The sequence below is a fragment of the Pan paniscus genome, chromosome 15, assembly GCF_029289425.2.
Source record: "Pan paniscus chromosome 15, NHGRI_mPanPan1-v2.0_pri, whole genome shotgun sequence".
NCBI lineage: Eukaryota > Metazoa > Chordata > Mammalia > Primates > Hominidae > Pan > Pan paniscus.
This window is the reverse complement of record NC_073264.2, coordinates 51,919,027-51,931,628: the sequence shown is the minus strand read 5'-3', so window position 1 is coordinate 51,931,628 and position 12,602 is coordinate 51,919,027. Positions and strand designations below refer to the sequence as shown.

At 42.8% G+C, this 12,602-nt stretch overlaps 1 protein-coding gene across 8 annotated transcripts in view; it reads left to right on the top strand.

Annotated features, from left to right (window-relative positions):
* The window catches only part of NIN (ninein), a 111,670-nt gene that overhangs the window by 36,734 nt on the left and 62,334 nt on the right, over positions 1-12,602 (top strand). For all 8 annotated transcript variants that reach the window (XM_003831729.7, XM_063596203.1, XM_063596202.1 and 5 more), the window contains one exon: positions 1,859-2,028. In XM_003831729.7, coding sequence (XP_003831777.3) covers positions 1,859-2,028 — 170 coding nt within the window. The remainder of the gene's footprint in view (positions 1-1,858; positions 2,029-12,602) is intronic.

The following is a 12,602-nucleotide window of genomic DNA, read 5'->3' as shown; positions in this document are numbered from 1 at the left end:
ATGCATGCAATTTTCAGTATAAATTTTGTATGCTTAAACACTTCCTGTAAGAGAATCACTCGACCTAATAAAATGACTTGACTGGGACTTTTTTAAAGCTGGATATAAATATCACTAGAAATTATATAGCTACCATAAATACTTCACTCTGAGCTTTGCTGAGCATTTTCAGAATGTGTCTGGCCACATTTGTGAAGATAGTGAAATCCCAGCTTGTCCCAGAGGAAGGACATGGCGGGGAGGTGTTTAGTCAAAGAGGGTCGCCAGTCCTCCCTGGGAAACTGTAAAGTAATGGCTAAACCCCAGCATGGTTTCAATGGTGATAAAGGAACGGTCGTTCTTTTAGTTCTTATCTAATCAACTATTGTCGTTTTTATAATACGTGTACATAATCTCATTTAAAAGTCTACATGTCGGCCGGGCGCGGTGGCTCACGCCTGTAATCCCAGCACTTTGGGAGGCCGAGGCGGGCGGATCACGAGGTCAGGAGATCGAGACCATCCTGGCTAACACGGTGAAACCCCGTCTCTACTAAAAATACAAAAAATTAGCCGGGCGTGGTAGCGGGCGCCTGTAGTCCCAGCTACTCGGGAGGCTGAGGCAGGAGAATGGCGTGAACCCGGGAGGCGGAGCTTGCAGTGAGCTGAGATCGCGCCACTGCACTCTAGCCTGGGCGACAGAGCGAGACTCCGTCTCAAAAAAAAAAAAAAAAAAAAAAGTCTACATGTCTGAGTTCAGACATACCTTGCTAAGACTCATGTTCAAACAGAATACATATCTGTTCTTGAGAGAGTATGAATATGTGGACAGCAAGACAACAGAAATAAAAGCATTGTCATCTTTTGTACTTTAATGAAACATTTTATTCTGATGCTGTACAAGGTGCTAAAAAATCTATAGCTGAGATAACATTTGAATAGAGTGAAGTATTTATTTTATTGCTTTAAAGCTCCAATTGTAGAAAAAGCTTAGCCTGTAGTTGTGGCGGTGGAGGTGGTGGTGGTGGTGGTGATGGCAGTGGTGATGGCAGCACTGGTGGTGATGGTAACGGGGAAGGTGGTCAGTGTTGAACCTGAGACAAGTGATGTCAAAATGCTGAAGTCCTTCTTTAAGATCAAGAGATGACTCTCTCCTCATGCACATTCCTTTTTATTTTGTACAACACCGATGCTTACAAAGAGATAAAACAATACAATTTTTTTTACTGTGGTTTCACATTTGCCATTTTATTTTACTGTTTTTAATTTTACAATGAGATCTTGATGCTGGGTTTCATATATGTAACTAGCTGTCATTAATTGCTTAGAATGTGTTGTGTCCGTTTCTTTGTTTTGTCATCTGCTTGTCTGATAGATCAGAGAGTGGAATGGTTAACAGAGGAATCACTGAGGTAGGGGAGGGTGTTTCAGACTAATTGATGTGGATACTGAGTATACAGTGCTGATTTGGTGTCCGTTGTATTACCATTTTCTAAGACTTCCTCCAAGGTGTCTCTTTGTTAATATGATGTCTCCCCATCCTGCTGGAAAACCCAGCTTAATAAACAGAAGAACAAATGTGACCCCTCACCTTTTCCTGACCTTAATCCTCTGCAATTAAGTCAGATCCCTTGCTGCCATTGTTGGATTGCTCCCGTCATGTGCAGATATATACTCACGGTCCCATAAATCGTTCAGAATTAGAAGGCGTGCTCTGCATCTGACCTGATGGCTCATATACACCCACAGCCACCACAATTGGCAAACAGTGGTGGTTTATTTTGAGGTTGGTATAAGAGGCTGTGTCCGATGGCTGTGAGTGGCAGCTAAGAACTGAGATTCTCATGTCATGTGGCCTCAACTCTTGTCTCCTCTCTCAGACTGCTCACTAGAAGCTCAGCCCAAATATGTTAGAGGTGGGAAGCGTTACGGACGAAGGTCCTTGCCCGAGTTCCAAGAGTCCGTGGAGGAGTTTCCCGAAGTGACGGTGATTGAGCCACTGGATGAAGAAGCGCGGCCTTCACACATCCCAGCCAGTGACTGCAGTGAGGTAAGGAATCGGGCATGCACGTTCATCTGGATCATGAGTGTGGAGCCCCACGTCAGTGCAGCACAGAGACAGGAGAGCTGAGGGGGTTGATGGCACGATGTGGGCTTTTCTCAGTTACCAACTCCTTGCTAATCTTATTACTTGCCTTTTGGACATATATAATGTTTCTATCTTTTGAATGTTTTTACCTCGTTTCAGCTTTTGGAGAGCTGACATTTCTGTGCATGCGTCATGTACACATTTAGAGTTCAGGTATTTCCACATCATCTGAGGTCTCCCACTTCTAGTTCTTGAATATCTCTCTCCTCTATAGCATGATCATTTTTAGTTATTTAAAAGGCGAACCAGCTCCTCCCCCTCCCTTGCCCCAAACTATAAAACAGCATCTGTAGCAGGAAATGAAAGCAACGCGTTCAGGCATTTTGAAAGCCTGCATCTTATCTTTTGTAGTGTGATAAAGCAGCTCGAACACTTGGTTTTTGCCTCAAGATACTGAGCCTGGGGCGCTTTCCAGTGCCCAGCAGTTGCCATGGTTCTTTCTGCTGGATTCCTTGCACCCAGGCCTGTCTCGTTCTCCAGCATGCAGAGAGTCGCCAGCCTCCCTCATCCCCCATCTTTTCATTTTGCATATTGCCATAATCTACCAATAAAGGAGGTTCAGTAACATTTTCTTTATTCTTTCTTTATGGCTCATTTACCAGCATCCCATTTATAGAACATGATTGAAAATGCCATGCTGAGCAAGCTGTAAATATTTCTTGCGAATCCCAGCTCAGACTGGGGCTACAGATATTTCAGATACTAATATAAATTGGAAAAGAAACAAAGCGCCTCAACTTTCTGAAAGTGGTCTGTAGATTGCCAGTGGACTCTGTGTGTGTGTGTGTGTGTGTGTGTGTGTGTTTGTGTGTGCGTGTGCACCTGTGTGTTCATTGTGGTCTAACATCCATGTTCAGCTTACTGAAATCTACAGGAAGCTTGCTCCCAATAATGGCCCCAGCAATCAGACATCCAGTGTCCTCCTCAACTTTCCAGAATACCCCAAAATCCAAAAATAACAAAAAAGAGCCCAAGTGTTGGCAATAAATATGGAAATTTATAAGGACACATGACCAGTCTGCTGATCCGGGTCTGCATCATTTTTTTTTAAAAAAACAAATGACACTTGTCCTTCACCACAAGTGAAGCAGCAGTGGCAGAAATGTTATTGAGAAGAGAGGGAGAAAAGCAACTAAAAGAGAGAAGAGAGAAAAAAAAAAACCCACAGAAGTGGTATAAGAGTAGTGTGGATGAGAAGTGATAGCTGAAAATAGAAAAAGCCAAAAGCAGAAAAAGCTGAGAACAGTTTCAGGAGTCCTTCTCCTTTCTTGGGTCTCTTTGCGAATTGAGATAGGGGTCTTTCCCCAGTAAAACACATAAACTCATATGCACAAAAATTTTACATATACAATCTCAGGGATGCAAGTAATTTACATACTTCAGTTAGTACAGTGTTCATAGTAGTTTTCTTATTGTCAGGAAGGGTATCATAAAGTCTGTTCTATAACCCTGAGTGGTGTGGAATGTACTTCTTTATGAAAAAAATGGTTAAATGTCTCAGTACTTGAGCGGGTAAGTTTTTGTTATTTGGAAAACACTTTTAAGTTTAATATCTCATTTCCCCAACTATTTCAGTCCCCAGGGTATTATTTGGTACTAAGAAAGTAAATGCTTACTTATTTTTTGACATGAGTTTCTAGTCCTCATCTAGGAATACGCAGAAAGCTGTTGGGCAGAGCTGACTTTGTTGCTGGCAACATGTTTCTTATATCCTTGTTATATGTTATCTACTGGTGCCCAGGGAGATTTACTATTTTTAAAGTGAGACTTTGATTTCATGTATAAATAAAGATAAGAGTTGAGGCCTGAGCCTGGGCAAAATCTTGTGGCTTATGTCTCAGTAAAATGATATTTTGGGAGTATCATTTCACCCTTGATGTACTTACAACTTCCCTTAACTCCTCCAGAAACCTCTTAGATATGACCTCTTGATGCTATACACAGAAGCTGTAGCATTCACCACCCTCCATCAGCAGAACTGCAAATAGAGGCCCGGAGAGGGTCATTTCTCTGGATTTCTGTTCTCAGCGAGGACTCCAACTGACTCGACTTTGCTATTCTGTTATATCCCACACCAGAGCAATGCCTGTAGGAATACAAGATAACACCTTTGTACCACACCTTTTTTAATTACCAAAAGTGGACTCAAACCAAAGCTCATCCAACTGCTTTCTTGCCTAAAAAGAAAGTGTTTTGTAAGCTGAATTGTGCCTGTCAGTTTTCAAATCACTTCATCTTTTTAAAAAGTTAAGTTTCAGTGCTGGGCATGGTGGCTCATGCCTGCCAGCACTTTGGGAGGCCAAGGCAGGAGTATCACTTGAGCCCAGGAGTTCAAGACCAGCCCGGGCAACATAATGAGACCTTGTTTCTACGAAACTCAAAAAAATTAACTGAGCATGGTGGTGCATGCCCTTTGGTCCCAGCTACTGGGGAGGCTGAGGTGGAAGGATTGCTTGAACCCAAGAGACAGGTTGCAGTGAGCCGAGATCGTGCCACTGCACTCTAGCCTGGGTGACAGAACAAGACCTTGTCTCCAAAAAAAAAATTAATAGCTTCACACAAGACATTTTCGATGTTCCTGTTGGCAGTTAAAAAAGGCAAAGCCCAGCTTTGCACAGCAGCTGTGGTTATGGGTCACACTCACTGCCTTCACACCTGTGTATGCAGGAATCTTGTGGTACAGCCTTATCAATGCATCAGTCTTGTTACTTACTATTATGGCAAGACAGCATTCCTGTTTCTGGTCAGTTTCCATATTAGGCTTAGCAGTTGAGGGCCATTCTGTTGGCCTACAGAAGTTCATGCAATGGGCAGCACAAGCTTGCTTTGGAAACCTCTGTCCCTTCTACAGAAGCTGTGCAGGTCTCTTAGGAGACCCAGTGATCTTCCCTGTTCTAGAGTGGCCCCCAGCTGCAGAGCATGGGAAGGAAAAAAATTCTCAATGACGTGTGGGATTGATTTCTTCCTCTTATAATGAATTCTGAATCTGACAGATCTTGTTTTTTGTTTGTTTGTTTTGTTTTGTTTTGTTTTCTTGAGATGGAGTCTCGCTCTGTCGCCCAGGCTGGAGTGCAGTGGCGCAACCTCGGCTCATTGCAAGCTCCGCCTCCCAGGTTCAAGCAATTCTCCACCTCAGCCTCCCTACTGGCTGGGTTACAGGCATGTGCCACCATGCCTGGCTAATTTTTGTATTTCTAGTAGAGATGGGGTTTCACCATCTTGACCAGGCTGGTCTTGAATTCCTGACCTCATGATCCACCTGCCTCGGCCTCCCAAAGTGCTGGGATTACAGGCGTGAGCCACCGCTCCCAGCCTCTGACAGTTCTTTATTGTACTGCTGGCCGCTTTTTTCTCCCTTTTGGTTGCTGGAAGCCCTTCTGTCTCTTCTCTTTGGGGATGTTGGGAATTTATTCCTTGGGCTCATACTTAATCTCGGGGCTACCAGGCAATGTGGAAAGAGGGACTGGGGCCGAGTCTCCCCTGATGTGACTATTTCGTAAGGAGTAATAAGATGGGGATCTGGAGCCAGGTCTTCTTTGTTTTGATTGCAGTTTTCCTTTGACTTCTGGATCCCAGCTTAGGGAAAGGAGGGATTCTCAGCTCACCTTTTTGGACTTCAGTTTCCCCTGCTCTCAGACATGCCTGATTTTTCCTCAAATGACTTTTTCTTTTTGTGATGAAGACAATAAAAGGGCCTAAACCCATCATCCGAAGTTAAAGGGAGGGAAATCTGACTGTTGCTACTCAACAGAAGACTAATTTTAGGTCTAGGTTGCATCAAATAATAATTTTATTTTTCTGAGGATTGTGGAGGAGTGGGCAGTGGAATGGAACAGTGTCACAACTCCTATAAAAACTGTCCCCAAGGGGGCTGGCTTCTAGGAACTCATCCTATAGGGATTAGTGAGCAGACAGTCATCTGAAAAGATAAAATAATAATTTCTCCTCTTTTGCCCTCTAAGGTGATTTCATAGTAGGGGAGGTTGCTACAGGTCAGCCAGAATTCATTCCTAGGCTCTTGGGTTAGTGGTTCACAGTTTTCTCTGCATCCTTATTTGGAGGGCCTTCTCCTATTGCCCATAAGCATAACCCAAATTATGGGTCATCCTCAGTGATTACTGAGAATCATTCACTGCAGTCTACTTACAACTCCACCCTTCATCTCCCACTCAAGAAAACATCTAGAAACACAGGCATGTGAGAGGGAGGCTATTATGGAGATTGCTTTGAAGCAACTAAATTTATATTTAATGTAAGTCCACTGTGAAGCTTCAGGCTTCATTACTTACAAGCGACTTGGAGCTCATCTGGTGCCTATTCATAGTGCCCACTGTGATATGGTGGCACGGGTGGGAGAGCCTATGTTGGCACTAGGGGGTAGCAAATGTTCTGCCACCTTGGCCTCCTCTCCTGGGTAGAATGTATGAAAAGAAATCTTGTTATGAGTTGCTTTTGATCATATTTTACTTTTGCTTTAGTTCGTACATGTTAAAGCCCCAACATAAATTGTAAACATTTTACATGTTTACATGTTTACATCTATGATGTCTTCAGGATAGACTTTTTTTTTAATGGAATTGCAGTTTTTTCCTTTATTGTCTTAAGTCTTATCAGATGGAAATCCCTTCCTCCACCCCATGCTTCTATCAGACACTTTGATTCTTTCCTGCTGAAACAGAAAATATATAACCTAGCTACTAAGCATGTCTCTTCTACCAAATTTAGATTACAAGGCAATAAAGCTACTCTGTAGGGAAAGGCTACTGTAACCTAGCTAAATTTTCAGCACCAAAATACACATTTCAGAATTTCACTTGGAAATCCCGAAGCAGAATGTGCTAATTCATAAGTGACAGGTAGGTCCCACCATGAGGCTACCATGAGTGTTTGACTTCCAATTTCATGTGTTTATTTGGCAGTTGGATCCCTTGGGAGTCTGACCTCTCATCTTGGGTGATATTGAAAAGAAAGTGGTGATTTTTCTTTTTTTATGGGATCATTTTCGCTCAAGTCAATTCAGTTGGCCATTTCTATTCTGAATTAATCCAGACTAACAAAGGGCACCTTCTTGATTCCAACCTAAGGTGTGATTAATGAGAAGATTTTGGTTGTCACTGTTTTTGCTTTACTTTGTTAAGAAACAAGCGAGAGTAAGAAGAGTACATTTTTTCCCTTGAATATTAATAGCTACTGAACTGACCTTGAATTTTATGCTCATGTTTCTTCTGAGGGCAGGTGGCAGGGAAAACAAAACTAAACTAAACTAATTCTCAATTCTGTTCTCGATTACTCAGGCCTGGTAGAAAAGGTTGTGCAATTAATACAATTGGGGCAGGACCACTTTGCTTTCTGCCCTGGTTGAAAACAGGGTACACCTTGTTAACTGTTTTCCTCCACAGGGAATAAATCGGGTCTAGTAAGATTCTTATCAACAGCAAGGGGTGTTATACAGTCATTTTTCCAACTGTAGACAATAGTAGTGTAAGCCAAAACCATTGGCTTGCACAGTGTGGTTTAAGTGAGGACCTGAGAGAAAAGTTAAAGCTGATTACTGCACTACAAGCAAATCCAGTCTTTGTGTTGGGACTATGAGGGTAGGAGGATGGGGAGGTGGTTGTTAAAAAGCTTAAAAAAAGACAAACTGATTTTACTACCCTACATAAAATGAAACTTCTTCAAGAAGTGTGAAACTGACTTATCTTTTCCCTTATGTTCATTTTCATGTATGCATAACTTTGCAGTTTATGAATTATTCATTTACATCGTACAGAGTCAATATTTAATTCTGGAGTAAACTTAATAACCAAGAGAAGTTCTGCTAAGATCTTTTGTAGCTGAAATGCACCTATTTTCCTGTTACTCCCTTGTTAAATTTTATGTTCCAGTCTTTGACAAAGCAAACAGTTTTATTGCTGATGCCATTTATTCTACCAAAGGCTATGATGTCTTCAGGATGGACTTTTTTTTTTTTTTTAAATGGAATTCCGTTCTTTTCCTTCATTGTCTTAAGTCTTATCAGATCATCCGGCTATTCCCAGAGATGAAACATTCATTCAAGATGCAATTGTAGATCACTTGAAAGTGATAGAAAGAAGCTCCTTCAAAGTTTATAAAATGTCTCTTTTTCTGACCCATACTTTTAGGCTTTGGTGTCCTGGTGAGCCTTCCTGACTTGATCCCAGCGGGAATTGTCTTGGAGACCAGACCCCACCCCCACCTCCTTCCAGATCAACAATTTCTAACATTTATCTTCTAACTAGAAACTAAAACAGACAAGAAGTCAAGAATTAATGTTCATGGTGACAGTAACATTTTCTGTCCTACATATCATTAAATATTTTCCAACAGAAAAGTAGTATTCGTTACTTAGCAGCTCTGAGGAGCAGGAAAGGTATTTTTTTAAATCTCTTTCCTTTAAGGACTTTAAAATCCAGTGAACCAAAACTAGTCCCCAGCCTTGGTAGGAGAAGAGGCTTAAGGCCCAAACTCTTAAATTCAGCATTTCCTTGGACCAGCAGTACCAAAGGCTTTTTTAGCCTTCAGTGTAGCAGGACTCATCTAAATGTGTGTGCGTTTAAAAATCGTGTTAATTCCTGTTATCCCCCGCATGCACTTGTAGCACTTAATTGCCTTTAAAGATAAAGGCACTGATTTGCATTCTGGTCGTGACAACCCTGGCCTTAGGAGCTTGTCCCGGAGTTCAGAATGGAGAGACTGGGAGCTGGGCTGTCAGGCTCTCCATTGCCTTTGCCTTCAAAGGTGGCATAGTGGAAAATGAACCACAGTCCCAGGAAGTGTGTCCCTGCAGAAACAATAGCCAGCCCTGCCGGGCGCACTCAGCTTCCACTACCCAGCTCAGAGCACAGGCTTTATAAATACTTAGGACTGTTAGTGAAATACGCCATAGATGCTGTATTTTTTAAAAGTCTTAAAGTTTCTTTCATGAGCACTCTCCTTAAACTGATTTCTGGTGTTTTCAGAGACTTCCTGTGCTTAGCTACATGTGCTGCTCTTCTAAATGCACACTACAGCTCAGTTTGTTTGGGGAGCTATGTTACTCTAGTACATTTCCTTCCTCTTCTCTCTGGGTTTACAGGGCTTTTTCCTTTCCAAAAAAAAAAAAAAACCACAACTCTACTCCAGGCTCTGAGGCTGCTGAGATCAGCTCAGCAACCTCTGCTGGGAAAGAATGCCCCGGTGTCTGCCCCCATAATGGTTTTAATTAGCCGTACATTCTGTGGGGCGCAAAGGTCTGCGCTGGAGCAGATGGCTGGTGGGGGTGGCGGCTGGGCTATTGTGGGCAGGGGCCACACCAGGACCACAGGCTGCAGATGCTGGCCCGGCGTTGGGGCTGGAAGCTGGAGATCCAGGAGGCTCGGGCCATCTGCTCTGCAGTCCAGCAAAGCAGGTGTCCCTCCAAAGAAAGCATTCCAGAAATCGGTGCCGCCTGTGCAGCCGCTGTGTGCAGGGCACCCTTGTCCAGCTATAGGACAACTCAAGAGCTGGCTACAATGGCCAGCATGACATTGAGATGCACGGCCCACAGAGTGGGTTTGGGGGGACTCCTTTTGTCTGCCTGAGGGGGTGGGGACTGTCTTGTGAGCAGCCATTTTGGGGCCGGACAACCTCTGACCTTCTCCCCTCTGCCTACTCTCAATGGGGCTGTTGGCCAGTACACTGGCATAGTAATGAGGAAGGACAAGGCAGCCCCTGCCAGCCATGGCTGCCTAGGGGACACTGTCTGCAGGGAGGGGCCCCAGGGGAAGCCCTGATCCTAAGTTGAATTGGAAGTTCACTGCTTCATCACAATCATCATGCTCATAGCTGTAGTTCTGGGGATTTCCTTAGCTTTATTAAGGTATAATTATGAAAGTTATGTATGTTTACAGTGTACAACATGATGTTTTGATATATGGATACATTGTGAAATAACTAAATCAAGCCAATTAACATATCAAGGCTGTAGATTTTAAAGAGAGTCTCTTCTGGGTTTGTTCTTTAAAGCTGGCACTGGTCTGTCTGCTGTTTTTTCTGCCCTTGTTCTAGTTTTACACATTCAAGTAGTAAGAATAGTCATTGTAATATTTATTAACAAATGCTTGGCACTTAATGGGCACTGTTGTAAGTGCTTTCCAAATGTGAAGCACACCATCAGAGGTACGTGTTGTTATTCATGTACTCATGAGGAAACTGAGGCACACAGAGGGTAAGTAACTTGGCCAAGGTCACACCACGAGTAAGTAGTAGAGCGGAAATTGAACTCGAGTATGGTTCTGCAGTCTAAACCCCTAACCACATCATTTTTCTGACTGAAATAATAACAATAGCTAAGGTTTCCTAAGTGCCAAGCATATGACTCCATGTCCCTTTGGGTGCACTGGAGTGTCCTCCTCACGTTGTAAGTCACTGAGGGGTCACAGAAAGTGGCAGAGCCAAACACCCCAGACAGTGTCTCTGCCAAACCCTTTCACTTATCTGTCTACAACTGTGCCTCCAGAGTAGGGAGAAACTGAAGTCCCACAGGATGAGTTTTATGTTTATTAATATCCATTCTTTCTCCAATGAGAGGTTACGTATATTTCAAGGGAAGAAATAAATCTTATCTCATGAATTCAGTCTTGTGAACACATCTCAGCCATTGTTCCTCGCTTTTCCCCCTACTTTTCCAAAGATTTTTGTGATAATCGTCCTTCTAGTGCTCATGGCAGATCTGTGTCTACAGGCCACCTGCCAGGCTTCCACTGTGCTGGGTAAGTCATCAGCAATTAAAGGACCCTTTTCCAGAATGATGCCTCCCTTTACTGGTGGCGTTCCAGTAACTGAATGATTTAATCCCCCTAGCCTTCTAACCTGCCTTCCCCTCCTTCTCTCCCTGCTTTTTAATTGGAACTACTGGCTCCAGGCAGTGAGAATGAAAATAAATGAGCTGTGAATGAATTGAGTCTTCCCCCACCCACCCCCCTGAAATAGCAATTTAATAACAAATGCTCAGCCACCCTGTGCTTTTCTCCCTCTTATTAAGGGAGCAGAACCTTGGTGGAGACTAGGTAGAAGGAAGCACAGAATACCTCCTATCTGTGTGGTAAGCCCCATCTCTAACTGAGGTGGTCTTGGAATGAAAATGTAGCCATTAGCATAAGCCTGCTTCTCCTTTTAACAGGGTGGTCCTGGCTGGATCTGTGTTTCTTAAAAAGGGTCCTAGGGGGAATTCTTGGGATACTGCTACTCCCAGAAGACTTTAAAACATGTTTAAACTGGCTGGGTGCAGTGGTTCACACTTGTAATCCCAACACTTTGGGAGGCTGAGGTGGGTGGATCACTTGAGCCCAGGAATTTGAGACCAGCCTGGGCAACATGGCAAAACCCCATCTCTACAAAAAAAAAAAATACAAAAATGAGCCGGGCGTGGTAGCAGGCATCTGTAGGTGGGTCAGCGGGGAGGGCTGGAGGATCACCTGAGCGTGGGAGGTTGAGGCTGCAGAACAGAGTGAGACTCCGTCTTAAAAATAGAAACAAACAAAAACTATGTTTAAACTATCCTTCTCCCCTAACCCCCACCCCCACTTGCCTTAAGATTTTGTGTGAAATCATCGAAGATGAGGATGTTGCCTGGGCTTTCGAAGGCTGTGCCGTATCTGACGCTTTTGGGTTGGACTGTCTCAAGAATGTCTGTTTGGGATGGTCTCAGTCCACAAGGCAGATCTCAGTCAAGTGTCTCTGATCTTGCCACTTTAGGAGGCATTGGCATCCAACATTCACCAGCCTGAGCAGCACCTGGGCTTCCCACCAAACCGCCTCATCTGTCATAATACGGGGGAGATGCTGCAGAGCAATATTTACCAAAAGGAGGGAGCTTCCCTTTATCCCACCCCCAAGTCACAGGAAATAAATTTAGTGAGAATTTAGTGGGCAAATAAATAGTGAGAGTTGTACCTATTTCTGTTGCATAAACAACATTTATAACAGTAAAAGAATAAAAGAAAATTGTTTCCCATAGTCCTTCAACCAATATGCATCTGTTTTTATTATCTCTATTTCCTTCCAGCCTTTGTCTAATTGTATAAATATTTTTGCTGGTGGTAATCATAGTATAGATAGCATTTTTGTAATGGTCTTTCATTTAACATTTCATAAGATGTTTTTCCACGTTCCTACATGGTTTTTTAATTATACTTTTAATGACTGCATTATAATGTATCATACTTTATGCTCGATTGTTGAATATTTAAATTGTTTTCAATACTTTCTTGTTACAAAAAGTGCTATCATGTACATATTTACACATATGGCTTTTCTTCCTCCTTGATTTTATTGTCTTTGAATACCAAGTGAAATTATTGGATCAAAAAGTATGAACATTTTTATTGCTTTTGATACATAAAGCCATTTACATTACTAAAAGTAATAATCATTTACAGTGCTACCCATAACATATAAACGGGCCTATTTTAAATCATAACCTTGATGGTAGTAGA